The sequence below is a fragment of the Pleuronectes platessa genome, chromosome 13 (assembly GCF_947347685.1).
Source record: "Pleuronectes platessa chromosome 13, fPlePla1.1, whole genome shotgun sequence".
Taxonomy (NCBI): Eukaryota; Metazoa; Chordata; class Actinopteri; order Pleuronectiformes; family Pleuronectidae; genus Pleuronectes; species Pleuronectes platessa.
The window spans coordinates 17,397,536-17,411,542 of NC_070638.1; the positions used below are offsets into that span (position 1 = coordinate 17,397,536).

The window sequence follows — 14,007 nt, forward strand, 5'->3', positions numbered from 1 at the left end:
GCGTGGATGCAAAGCTAACAATCTAAATCCTACCTTCTTTACAGCGTCTTTTATTGCTGGTGACGGGGCCTCGGGGTGGTGATCTCGGCCGGTCTGTTGTCCTGGGCACAATATCTCAGTAACAACTCTTGGGAACCATTACAGCCGTGAAATTTGCTGAAAATATTCCAGGTGCTTAAAACACCGGTCCTTACGAGCACCACAACCTTTTGTCTGATGAAGGGATTTTCTTGATTAACCCTACTTCAGATGTTCGAAGAAAAAAAACCATTTTGTGGAGTTTGAATAATCACACTTTTACACATTCATGTTCTACAGAGGATGAACTTGGTAATATTTCAAGAATGAAGAAGATATCCATTACATTCTTTTGTGTTTGTTCATGATTCCCTTCCTACCTTTAGTTCAAAGCTGCCAACAATAAAAAATCCTAACATTTCCCCCCTAAAGCAGCAGAGGTCTAAGAATAGTAAGATGTTGTGGAGTTCATCCAACAACTATTCTGGGGAGCTATGGACATTGGAGGGTTGATGACACAATCATGCAACTTCCATTAAATCTCTAGACACGTGCTATCGTGTTACCTGAAGCTATTTAAAAGTCGTTTGTCACAGAAACGCCGGTTCTCTGCTGCCACTGAAGATGTGCACCCCCACCGAAGCCAAACCTCTCAAACTGCTTTCCAGCCCCAAAATCCCAAGGCCATTTTCCCTCTCTTATTTCTTTTTCTGTGGAAGAATGTGAACAAATTACCCCCATATGTATCCGAAGGAGCCCCACGGGAAAGGGGCCAAGAAGGATATACTGCTGACAGAACACAAACATTGACTTCATCAGACATCCCGAGCAGCGTGCTCTGATGCAGTCCATATGCTCACCTGGCACCGGCAGCCATTTGCTGACAGTACAGCAGCATCTCCCCAGCGAGGCTCTTTATCTTCTCGGGCCACATGTTGTTCGGTATCTGACGTGAGGAGGCGACTGGAGGTGGGTCGTGTTGGTGGCTATCACCATGTCAGCGTACACAGAGGAGGGATTGTGTTTCCTCGGGCCCTCAAATGATAAGGTGGTGGAGCGATAGCAAAGATTTACACAAGATTTATGTGTCAATCAAATGTAAATGTGGTTTGCATGTACCATACAATGTAATGTGGTTTGCAAAGTCCCAGAACCCTCGTGTAGGGCCTTGTGTGTTTTCAGTCAGTAACCAGAGTAACAGCATGGGACAGGACCGAAAAATGGAGTAAAGAAAATAAAGGAGCAAAGAGCAACATGGGGTATAACTTTACCTTCGTGATTAACTTTAAATTTCAACTGTACCACATGAGCTCATTCTCACTAAAACTGTATTTCCTTTGGCACCAGGCCAGAGGCTTTTGACCTTGTTCGCTTTCCTTCTCACGTAATTCAGCAGGCGTTCGGTTGTGACCTTTCAGGCAATGAACTCTGAGAAAGATCGCTTACAGAATGCCTCCCCATGCCTTAAAGTGAAGAATCACCCAATCAAGTACGGCAATATATTGCACACAAGCATCAATGTGTCTGGAGCTGTACTCCTTCTCCTCCTTAATGCTGACCTCCAGCATCAGGAATGTATGATTCACCAGGGGAGGGAACGGGTGGACTCTGGTCCTATCTGGCGAGCTGGAGTATAACGGAGCCGCAGGCTGATCCAGAGGAATCCTGTCAGTAGGTCCTGCCTCCTCCCCCAGGCGTCTCTGACACCACAACACGCACACGGAGAGTGAGGGGGAGAGAACGTCAGGGATTTGACAATAACAGACTCCGAGAAGAAGTGGAGCTATTAAAGTGCAGGGGCTCTCGTTTAGATCCACATCATCCGAGCTGTTTGACGGGTTGTTTAATGGTGATGAGCAAATTAATTAACAGATTGAATATACACATAAGGTACTATGTGAGTGCTCTGTAATGTCCTCTGATGCTGTTTCTCTGCAACAGTCACAAATAAACATGAGTTAGTGCATGCAGAGGTGACCACACCAATGCAACCGCCACGACCGCAAATAGCCTCACAACTGAAACACAACCACAATGCAAAGTGAGCGACAGTGGATGTTGACAAAGCAGTGTTATTTACTGCAGTCCCGACATTCAAGCAACAACAAGAAACCACTGCAGAAAGAAACTCTGCTCGCTTCATTGTCAACCTCTGTTGTTTTTCATCGCATTGTATTGTGTTTCCGTTGTGTGGTCCCGTTGTGTGGGTCCTCCCCCCACCCCCCCATAAAAAGTGACACTTGGTAGATGGTAGTTTGAATGTAAGTATATTAACACATTAACCTATACATTTAAAGATGTGTTTATAGTTGTAAAAAATACTAATGACACTCTAAATACTGACCTAGTAACATTTGATTAATCTTGAATATGAAAGTAATGGGAAGCATCAAGGACACAACGACATGTGAAGATCTGTTAATAATATATGAAGCTGCTCTGATCAATATTTTTAACAATGGATCAAATCACTAAGTGTAATGTGACGTGCACTGTCAATCCCACAGGGGATTATCACCCAACTCTGAAGTCCCCACTCAGCACTGGGAGGCGATTTAGCCTCTTTCAGCTCCAAATCATTACTTTTTACTGTACTCCACCTGATTCAAGGTTACACTTCTCCTCAGTCAAGAACTGAACAGCTGACAGACAAAGTCAGCAACAAGCTGGTGGACATAGAGAATAGAGTGTTTACCAACTGAAGTGCCAGCTATCTCTCTCAGAACTTGGTGGAGACACAGGCAAGGAATGGAGGACAATTGATGGTTATTGTTAAAATGAGATGCAGCATCGATTGATACACTTATATTCTCTCCCTGTATAATCATTATGGATTAAGATTTGAATCAATATTGCGGTTGTTATACAGTACATCTATCAATGTAGCATATATGTAGTTCAGGCATGTGGTATTGATTATTATCAATGTAAAATGACATGCTTAATGCAGTTTCTGTATGTATTGATTCTATCATGGTCCCATGGACAGTGTATTGATACAGTATGTGTTATCTGTTGATGTTAATGAGGCAGCCTGAGTCGTAATAATCAATATATATAATTAATAACGTGAAAGCTAAATGTAATTTGGTCTGAGATGTCATTGGGGGGTTATATTGGCTCCTGTTTCACCTCATCTGTATCAACGATGGTTTAAATACAATATAAACATTTCTGACCAGGCTTCGTCCCACTGTAACAAAATGTGTGGTGACACTAAGAAACAATAATATTTGTTGCAGGCTGTTGTATTAGACTGCATTCTTTTTCTGTGTGTTAGTATTCATTCTTGGGTCGTATGTACAAAATAATAATCATAATCACAATCATTGCACTAATCTTTTATGTATAGCACCTGTCATACTAGAAATGCACTCAAATAGTTTTGTATAGCATATAAATGATTTCAAAATGAGAAAAGAACAGATTTTAAGAACCGTAAAATGACATTTAAAAGACATGGAGATAAAAAAGTATTATTAGTCACTGACTAAATGTCAGAATAGGAAAAGACAATTATATGTGAATTAGATCATTTCCCAGGGAACCTCTGACAAAACTTGAATTTAACCTTTTCAAACTATTGGTCATTGTGAAGGTCTATGGTAACAACTGATGTGTTAAAAAAAGTGCGAAACCCATCGTGTGGTCAAGATTGCTGGATGAATCAAGATCATGTGAGTAAATGTATAAAAATTTGCCAAGGAAGAATATATTGCATCACTTTTACAATGGTTTTGCTGTTGACAGTTTCACTGTGAGTCAATGATTCGGATGTGTTTTTTAAATGCACGGAAAGAATGATGAACAATAAAATGAAAATGAGAATCAGGCACGCCCTGTTCCAAAGGAAGATTAAACCACAATAACCAGAACTCTTCCATGCACTTTAATTTCTATCATTTTTAGAAAGGATGGGACGTATACAGGGTTTTAGAAAATCTTCCTATTGGCACCGGGGTCCTTGAGATCCTCCTCACCCGGGGCGATGGAAACGAAGTCCTGGGCTCCAGGAGGAAAATCCTGTTTAACGTCTCCACAATAACATTCCCTGGGGTTATTTATTCAGGAATGTTAATGTGCTTCGAATCTACTGGCCCCTGTGGCCTCTGACACGGGCTCCTCTGGGCTTTCCTATCAAGCGTTCGATCAGGCACAGCACAAGCTCTCCGGTGCCGCTGCCATCTGTTTAAACAACAAAGATTGATGCAGCAGGAATCTATTGATGAGCCTGTGGTCAGACACTACGTGTTATTTGTTTGTGTTGAATCCTGCCTTACAGCATATACACAGTGTGCATCCCTGCTTTTGTTCTCATTGCAGTTTCACACTGCAGTATATGCCAGCGTTTGCAATTGATGTAATTAAAATGTTTGTGGGCCTTCTCAGTAGAAACTCATGGATTGTTGGTGTTCCTCCTGTGAACTGTAAATACTGTTTTTATGGCTCTTCTCAGCTCCAGGATCTGTGGTTTATGTTACAGCCTGAATAAACACAACACAATTACAGGATGTAAATGGGCCTCTCCACACATACGAGATCCATTACTTTTCCACACTCATTTAATCTCTCTGCAGGTTCCCTAACCGGAAACAGATGCACAGAGCAGCGGGATCACCTAACTAAAAATTCATGAGCAGTAGGAGTTCATAATTCTCTTTTAATCTCATGCCTTTTTCTTACGCATTAATAAGATGTCAGTTAGATCCTTAAAGGTAAAGTTCGACATTTTGGGGAATGTGGTTTTTGCTTATTCTTGTTGGGTAAAAAATGAAAAAAAGTTACTTCCAGCGAGCTAGTTTGCTTTGCATAGAACAGTCACTGGAAACACGGGGAAACTGCTGCCTGTCTTATGCCAAACAGCATGATGTGCAAGCAAAGTACCTTTAAACTTAGCAATGAAAATGTTATAGTTATTTGTCTCTCAGTAGAAAAAACAAACTGTTAAAAACAGATTTAAAAAGAGCCCCCACTTTATTTGTGGGACAATTTCTTAATGAGAGCAAGTCTTCCTTGAGACACTGCTGGTCAGGACCAACATGCAGTGCCCATAACATACAGGTTCCTCCACAAATCATCTGTTGTTTCTGACTTCTTCTTATTTTTTCATTTGTATGTTTTTACTGACCATTGACCATTGTTAATAAAGTCGGACGAGGCACCTCCCCTTCCTCCCACTATGAAGATATGAAGCCCAAATACTCCAGATTCAAACGCTGCCATCTTGTGTATTTGGAGCCAGAGTCTGCACAGTAGTGATCAAGGGATAGAACTGTGGTATCAAGGTCCCGCCCATACACGGGCTTGACCAATTGTGAGTCTGTGTTAGCTGTCAGTCATGACATTTCAACACCTATTTTTATGGCATCAAATAAGTAATGAATCCAAACTTGCTAAGAAAATGAACATGTGAACAAAAGTTGGTGTAATAAGAACTAGCTCAGAGACTGAAATCATTAGTGAGGAAAATGTATATGACGTATACTTCACCCATTTCAGTTTGATCCATGTCCCATCCACTAACATGGAGGAGACAGGGTTTATGACCCATACTACAGTCAGCCACCAGGGGGTGATCCAGATGATTTGGCCTCACTTGTGGGGAGCTGTCACGTCGTACAACTTTATATACAGTCTATGGATTAAACGGAGCTGATCAGAAGCAGATTTTGTTCCCTTTGGAATTGAGCCAGGCTGTTTCGCCTGTTTCTAAACGTTATGCTAAGCTAATTTGCCGGCTAATGGAGCATGCAAATAGGGATCTGTTGCCAGTCTAAATCTAAATCCCAGCTAGAAAGTGAAATATTCCTCAAAATGTGGAACTCTTCTCTAAGGGCAGGTCAATTCTGCTCAATGCTGTGATTTAAAAAAAATCGAAAATGTTCTCAAACTCCCCATGTACTGCATGTTTGACGTTTAGACATACACTCTGGAGAGCTTATTTTTCTTGGGAAACTTTTTTCCTAATTGTGCTTTGAAAAATCCAGGCGTCCTGGCCCTCCCTGATTGGCTTTGTTTGCATGTGCGGACCTTCCACAGACCATGTGAACCTGAAGGATCTCCTGGCCCACTGGCCTCATTTGTAACGTAATGCTGTTTTTCTGACCCTCGACTGCGTGCGTGCAAACACACGTCACGCTTCAGGCTTACTCACCAGGGACTCAGGCTGTACCACGAGGATTTCAAAATATCCTATATCTGATTAAGCTTTGCTCAAGACTTGAGCAGAAGCAGTCCACATCACTGATTGTGGTTTCATATCTGTCACCCTGCTCGTCACACTTCACATGGTTTGGCAAAAATTCAGAAGAACTCCCACCCGACATCCTCTTCGTGATTCATGGTAAATCACGTTTAATTCCACTGACAGATGCAGTAAAATCTTATCTACTCATAATGCTGGCCTTTCAATGACTTTCACATTTTTTGTGTTTGTGTAAGTTTATGATTTCCCTAAAACTGGAAGTTGGAGGCCCTGACTCATAAAAAACATAACTCTTTCTGTGTGTAACGTTTTTACGATTAGCCTCCGCCTCATGTAACACTGACCTGTGGGTCTGAGCTGCCCCGACAACACTTGTTTTAAATGTGGGTAATATTTTACAGCACCCTCTGGGGTTGCACGAACACTTCTTTTTTTTTAATCCACTTCTCATTTCAGCTTCTCACTTGCTTTTTCAGTCAAATAAATTACAAGAATGGGGGGTCAAGTATGAAAAATTATCTTTCTCTATTAGGCTTCTCTCTAAAGGAATCACGGAACGTGTTAGCCGCAGTGGTGAGCGTATTTTTCAATAAATCTGGACAATTAATGCCCCAGACTCCTATAAAATTACAGAAAGCATATTCTTTATGATTCTCCAACAGATGAGATGACCTCAGAGTATTGACTTTGGCTCAGTTTTCAGGGTAGCTGTGAGGTAGACTGCCTCGCTGGTGAAACTTGATCTGTATACGCTTAAGCAAACAGATTTAATGAATGAATTCCTAGAGGTGCAGAAATGATGGCTCGATTGTTCAACTGTCTGAGAAAGTCATCAGACACTCGGGTGCCTAGAAACTTTAAGTGTCTGCTGCCATCTACAGGACATTATAGAGAAGAACAAGCCTTTTGAATTTAGCTGGCAAATATGTTTCAGCAACATCAAGTGTCAAGGGAACGGTAATGAAAGTTTAGATATTAAACTTAAATATAATAAGACGCTGTGACAATTATACTTACCTCAAACCAAATGAATATAATCTCTTCAGATATCATGGCTTTGTTACTCATCCTGTCTGAATGACTTTGCTTCTTGGTTTTGTCTTTTTAAGTTTAGTCAGTTTTGTAATTACCTGTTATACACGATTAAATGATGATCTTCCTTTGTTTTTATAGAAATAACAATGCAATTTTTCATATATTTTAGGATTTTAGGAATGTAGGTATGTGAGTATCCATATATGTATACATATATATATATAGCCTTATTTGTATTATTACCTATATTGTTCTACACTATACGATATAGAGATAGAGAGAAGATATAGAAAAACCTGTCTATAAAACAATAGTGGTTCCTGGTGGTTTCCCTCCCACTACAGAGACAAGTGTTAAACTCCTTTATCAGGTTTTCTGCAGCTAAAAAGTCTCCTCCCACCTTCTTACTGGTGAAGCATCATAAATGTATTTCCAGACAAAGTCTGGAGGGAGCTCCCATAACTGCTGCCCTGATTTTACAGGAATTAATATAGGGCAAGATGACAGGCGAATAAAAATAAATAATCTATTTGAGTGGATGGAAGATGGCAGTTGCTTATTCGACCCATCTCTGTGTCTAAAAACAGAGTCTTTACACTTACAACCTTTACGAATTAAAATGTAAGCATATCTCACTTCAACTAATTTAGTAAAAGAGAGACACGGGGCTGATGATTCAAACAGATAGAAAAATAATCTCTGCCTGTTTTACTCTGTTTCTCTGCAGCACTGCGTAAAGTAGCCAGGTGGATAACATCATGTTGTGGCTCCTCAAACATGAGCAGCCCAGTAGCTGGGTTTGTCTGTCACAGTGTAAAGGTGATCACTCAACCGTGTCAGATGATGATAATTAGAAATAAGGATTGTTGTAGTTTTGATGGTGTAACTGTCTTTATATTCCTCACTGTGCAGGGCAGAAGGTCTGGATAGTTTCCAGTGATGAGAAACCACCACCAGTTTAAAGTCGCCGAGTCCTCCCAGCAGCGTGGATTGAGGAGATGCCCTCGGTCATCCATAAGTGAGGTTTGTAAACCTGCTGCATGTGTGTCTGTGTGGGGGGTGGAGCCTGCTCACTTCCTTGCCTTCACCGTGTCCTTCAACAAAAGGGAGAGCCTTGGTGCCCTCCTCCCTTTCTCTGCGAAGAACTTCAGCTGGTTCTAGTAAGAGTCCATCACCTCCCTTGACGTGACCACCTCCAGGTCCTGCTGGATGAGCTGGAGGAGCTCACAGAGGCTCTCGAGAGACGGCCCATCTCCATTTTGCAGCAGCCTCCTGATGCAGCAGTGCATGGCTTTCTCACCCAGAACCTTGGAGAGGAACAGCTCCCCAATAAACCGGATGGTATGTATGGAGCGACAGGAGGGTTTGGCGTTGTTTTTCTCTTCCCTCAGTCGATCAATAACCCTCACGTCCCTGACTGGCTCTAGGCAGGACCCCCCCTTCCGTGAAATGTCCTCCCTTTCAAAGTTCTTCTTAAACTCTGCCTGGCAGTGTTTGACCAGCAGGGACCTGAAGGAGACGCTAGCCGACCGGTCGGACAAGGATTGGAATTCCACCTGAAGAGAAGAAAACCATAAGGGAATATTAACACAAATGCAACTCACATACTTAGGAAAACATTGTGATTATTTATGTGTAAAGAATCACTTTATACAGCAAACACCAAATGCAGTCAACAGTGATCAGTGTGTGCTGATTATTATCCTCAACTCTAAATTAACTTATTATTTGATTAACCAAAGTGACGATTCATTTTGATTAATTTAGTATTTCAGGTATTCCTCAATTATCTTGTTTTTGATTAACACAAATCATTATTTTCTTTTTTCCTTTCTTACCTTATGAACAAATGTAAATTATTATTAAGAGTTTCTTCACAATCCATTTCTAGTGAGAAAGAATATTATGTCCAATACAAAATAAATGTTTGTTCATAAAGTAATAAAGGAAAAATAAAGATCAATATTTCTGGTAATCAAAAACAGGATATTTAATGAATACCTGGAATATTAAATGATATAATACATTTATCTCAAAGATATGACCCATGGTGTGCATTAAGGGGTTAGCATAGCTTGTTTATCAAAGTGTTAAATGAATGTTACAACCTGCAAAAAAAGATCAACTTCTCAACTAAGTAAGAAACAGGATAAAAGTAGCTTCCAGTCATAGATGCATCACTTACTGTTGAGAGGCGCTGACACAGCTCCGCGAAGACTGCAGCAGAGTCTGGTTTCTGCACGGCCCTCTTGAAGACGAGCTCAACCGTTTCCTGCAGGCTCTCCTCACCATCCATCTCCTCGTGACTTATGAACGCTTGAAAGTTGTCCGTGACACAGCTGACGGTCTCCTCAGGCCGGACCTGCTCCTTCCTCACAGCTTCCTCCTCTGTCTTCTCGGTCCTCTGGATGGATGGAAAGCCAAAGGCGATGTTCCCCTGCGGCTGATGCTCGTAGGAGGCAGCGTGGAGAAAGCCCACGGGCTTGGATGGAACGCGATGCCACTTCTCGCCCCTCCGATCAGGTGGGGTCCATGGCTTCTTGGAGGAGGCAGATGCCTCCAAGGACACAACAGCCTCCCTGTCACTCGGCCTCCGGAACATCTTTCTCTTCTCTCAATCCAAAGAAGCAAGTTCAGGTGAAAGAAACGAGTTCAGGTGAAAGACCAGAGTTCAAATAGATCTTAGTTGACTTCAAGTCAAATCCAAAGAACAGAGTTCAGGTGCAACCAGCCAAGTAGTCAGACGAGAACTGAGCGAAAAGTGAAAACTGGCGGTTTCTTAAGTAGCGACAGACTTCAAAGGTACGACAGTCTTCAAAGGTTCCTTTGAAGACTGTCGTCACTTGACCGTTGAGCTGTGGGGGGAGGCGGGAGGGGGGGGGGGGGGTGCTATGGGAACCTGCAGTGAAATGCATCAAATTAATTTATCTAAACAACCTATACAGATAGATACACATATACACACATAAATATACACACATACATCATACATCATACATACATACATACTAAAACACACTTGTATGAATCTATTCACTTTATGTCGTTTGACCCTGACCAGAGAAGATTAGTGCCGTCACAATGACAACAAGTCTAGCAGCGGCGGCTCGGTGCGCACAGGTGTCACTGACGCCTCTCCATGTGACCTGCTGGAGTGATACTCCCTCCATTGTTCTGCACAAAGAGTGTTTCCACTTTCCAGCATTCTGATGTACATGGTCACACACCAGCAGTTCCTCTGTAGCAGGGTGAATGGTCCCAGCAGTCAGCAGGACGCACGAGTCGCGCGTTCACGCTTCCAGAGTTTTCACTGCTCGTCCTGCGCTTCTGTGGCAAGTCTGATCGAGATCGTGCTTTGTTGTGGCGTGTGTTTGTGTGTGTGTGTGTGTGTGTGTGTGTGTGTGTGCGTGTGTGAGTTAAAGGTGAAGTGACTTTACGCACCAGCTCTTCTCCATCCAAAGCGTCTCCACTGGATTACTTGGAGGTGAAAAGGCTGCCATGGCAGATGAGAGCCCTCGGGATTTCTTTCCAGAGATGAGGGAGATGGAAAACAAGGTCGGGAGGAGAACACCGGAGAGTCTTCTGATGTGGATGAGGGAGGCAGCGGACTGTGGAGACGGCTGCAGGTGTGATGAGGAGGACAAGGGAGACCACAGCTCTGCCTTCAGTGGAAGCTTCTCTGACAGGATCAGCTGTTTGAAACAAGAGATGGTAAAACTCCCAGCTTTTTCACTTTTCACATAATAAACACTATATTAATACACGCTAGATGGCCAAGCTGTGAGTGGGTATAGAGTTTGAGTTGCATGTACCTGTTCATCTCCCCATAATTTCACTGTGCAAAAAACCTGTGCACCTTGTTTCAGTGATCACGGCTCAGTTTTCTTTAGGCATGTCTCCACCACTGAGTTTCAGTGTGAGCCACTTTGCCTGCTCTGGATTTGTATTTCTAATGACAGACGCTGTCTCTCCACCACACCCCTCACTTGGCTCCTCTCCCATTCACCTCTCTTCATTCTGCACATTCTGACTGGATTCCTCTGCTCATTCTCTCCCCATGTGCCTCTCAGTTACAGTATTTCCGTGATGTATAATGAGTGCACTAGCAGGGGCCTCAGTAGTGGTGGGTATAGAGTGCATTCTGTCAGGGGGGCCCCGAGATAAAAAGAGCCCCATGAATGGACTAGGTACCCCAATAAAAAAAACCAACACACATCCAGTGGTGGAGAAAGTACTCACATAAAATACAAATAACTAAACAAAGAAAGGTACACACATGAGCTTTTCTACTTGAGTAAACATAGGTAATCTTTTACAATATTAAAAGTACTTGTGCAGTGTTACCTGTTCCTTAATGAAAAAATCCACTACATTATTATAGCTGAGTCTCCGCCTCTTCCGAATCCATTTCTGGTGTTTTTCTTCACTAGTCATGCGGCTGCAGGAGGCGGGGTTTGCCTCCCTGCTGAGATTGGATCTGTGGATCAAATCTTACTTCTAAAAATATACAAGTCTATGTTAAGATGCAACACAAAACTTTAAAAAATGTGGTGAAGTAGAAAGTACAGATATTTGCTGGTATGGCAAGTGGAGTAAAAGTAGTATGATATAATCAGTCAGGTCCCCTCGTACACACATGTAAATGCATGCATCACTGATAAGTTGTTAACTCTCCATGCAGAAAAGGCTACGCTCTGCGGATGTGAGGATTCTGCGGCAGCTGCTGGCCGTGCACGAGGGTATCGAGGCCATGCGGTGGCTGATGGAGGAGCGGGGATCCCTGGTCAGTGGCGGCGGCAGCTTGACAGGAAGCCTGAGCAGCCTGGTCACTATAGAGGAGCACGGGCCGTCTGGGACGCCCTGCAGGTAGAGTTGATCATCTGTCAGAGGGGGTTTCTCATTGAAAACGTGCACTAAGATAAGCCAAGATGTAGGTACAACATATTACAATTAATATGACATGCAATAATACCATATACTGTCGATCCAGAGACCCATGAACCTGTAATTTATTTAAATATTCTACATATTTTTCAGCATTTATAATGATTAAGGGCTGGGTACATTCAGTATATACATTTTCTTTACTTTTCCTCACTTACTCATTCTAGAATACGTAGATTTTCTCAAAATACATTTTCAAATGCACAAATCTTTTCTTATATTGGGGGGAAAACTCAGACATCTATTTTCAAGTGCATATTTTGCTGGATTTCAAGATTAAGATAACCCTTTATTTGTCCCATGGGAGGAAATTATTACAAAAGCCTGCGTACAGAGCAAATACATGTAAAAAAAAAGAATAAAATAGAACAAAGGTTAAGGCAGCCGGACAAACTGAACTGATGTGCTTGAGCTACTGGTGTAAACCATCATTACCCAGTGTCCATGCAGTGTATTCTCGACTTGAAACCAAAAGTTTGAGTTTCTAAGATAGTATTTGAATGAATTTATTTCACTGCTGCTCTGCAGTAAACCACCCAATACAAAATATATTAGCTGACTCAATATTCCAAGTATTTCTCCCACAGGGAGAGCCAGAGTCCGACCTTCCCTAAAGATTTGACGGAAACAACAGGCGAGGACTCCGCAGGACATCGATCACTACATGATGATGGTGATTCATTCCACAAGAGCTACTTGCATGTTCAGAGCCCCGAGTCTGGAGGAGGGAGATCTCCAAGTCCTTCCAACTTTGAGTTTGAACCCAACCCTGCCAACGGTTTGGTCAGTGCCAGTTTACAAAAGTCACAAACACAGGAGGTGGATGCAGGTCAATACTCCACAGCTGAAGCTGGTACCATCAAGAGAGCTCTGCTCAGATCTAGAAAGGCAAGAAAAGAAGTGAAAGCAGATATTAGTGGTTTTACCCAAGAGTCCGAGGACATTCCGACAGAGCGCAGTCCGCCTCAGGAGAGCTTTAGAGCCTTTCAGAATGAAGTGATGGAGGAGCAAGAGAGTGCATCACCTGCAGAGACTGTCCTGCTGGGGTATGACGCTCAGTGGTGCTGGGTGGAGTCGCAGGATGATGTGACGTTTTTATGATTATCTGTAGATGAAGCTGTTGCACCTCAACAGATACTGTAGCTGCCAGTTAATGCAGTGGGACTTAAAATGCATGGTGACACTCAGTGTGCCTTGATAAAACATGAGGCATTCACTAAAATATAAATAGTGCAAACTCTGTCATTGATATTTTTCAAATGTAATCTGTTTAATTGAATTTTTGCTGCATACATGTGTATTTTATGAGTGAAAAAGCTAAAACATATTAAATATGCAATGGCAGTCTTGGATATGAATGATAAAAACTTGGCTGATGAATGTTATATACTCTTGGGGATTTGAAAAAGGGTCATTTTAGAACGTACATGGAGAATATCCCTTGTTATATCCTTTGTATATTCTCCATCTTGTACTATGTTCTAAAACGATTCAGTTTGAGTTTTTATTATGACAAAAATTTTAATAGTGAAGAGTTCTGGCTTAAATTGTTAAGTAATGATGAGTCTAATATATACATTTTGGTAATAAATAAGACAGACATGTTGTCATGAAGGTTCCTCTTTATTTCTCAACCCAAACAGAAGAGAATTGTGAAGGTGCTGAATCAAAGTGTGAGTGTGTTAAGGTAAAATAAATAAACAATATTGAAAACAAAAAAAAAGTGCACCATGTTTTTGGAAATAAATAAATATGTGTGGAAATACATCAACTTCATTTAAAATTTATTATTTTGGCTATTTCTA

The 14,007-nt window shown here is 41.9% G+C and overlaps 1 protein-coding gene across 1 annotated transcript; it reads left to right on the forward strand.

The window, feature by feature from the left end:
* Window positions 1-10,428: 10,428 nt before the first annotated feature.
* On the forward strand, window positions 10,429-13,857 carry LOC128454600 (leucine rich adaptor protein 1). The gene is made up of 3 exons (XM_053438033.1): window positions 10,429-10,969; window positions 11,940-12,124; window positions 12,790-13,857. Exons 1-3 carry the CDS (start codon window positions 10,757-10,759, stop codon window positions 13,301-13,303), a joined length of 912 nt encoding a protein of 303 aa, XP_053294008.1. The 5' UTR covers window positions 10,429-10,756; the 3' UTR covers window positions 13,304-13,857.
* Window positions 13,858-14,007: the final 150 nt, after the last annotated feature.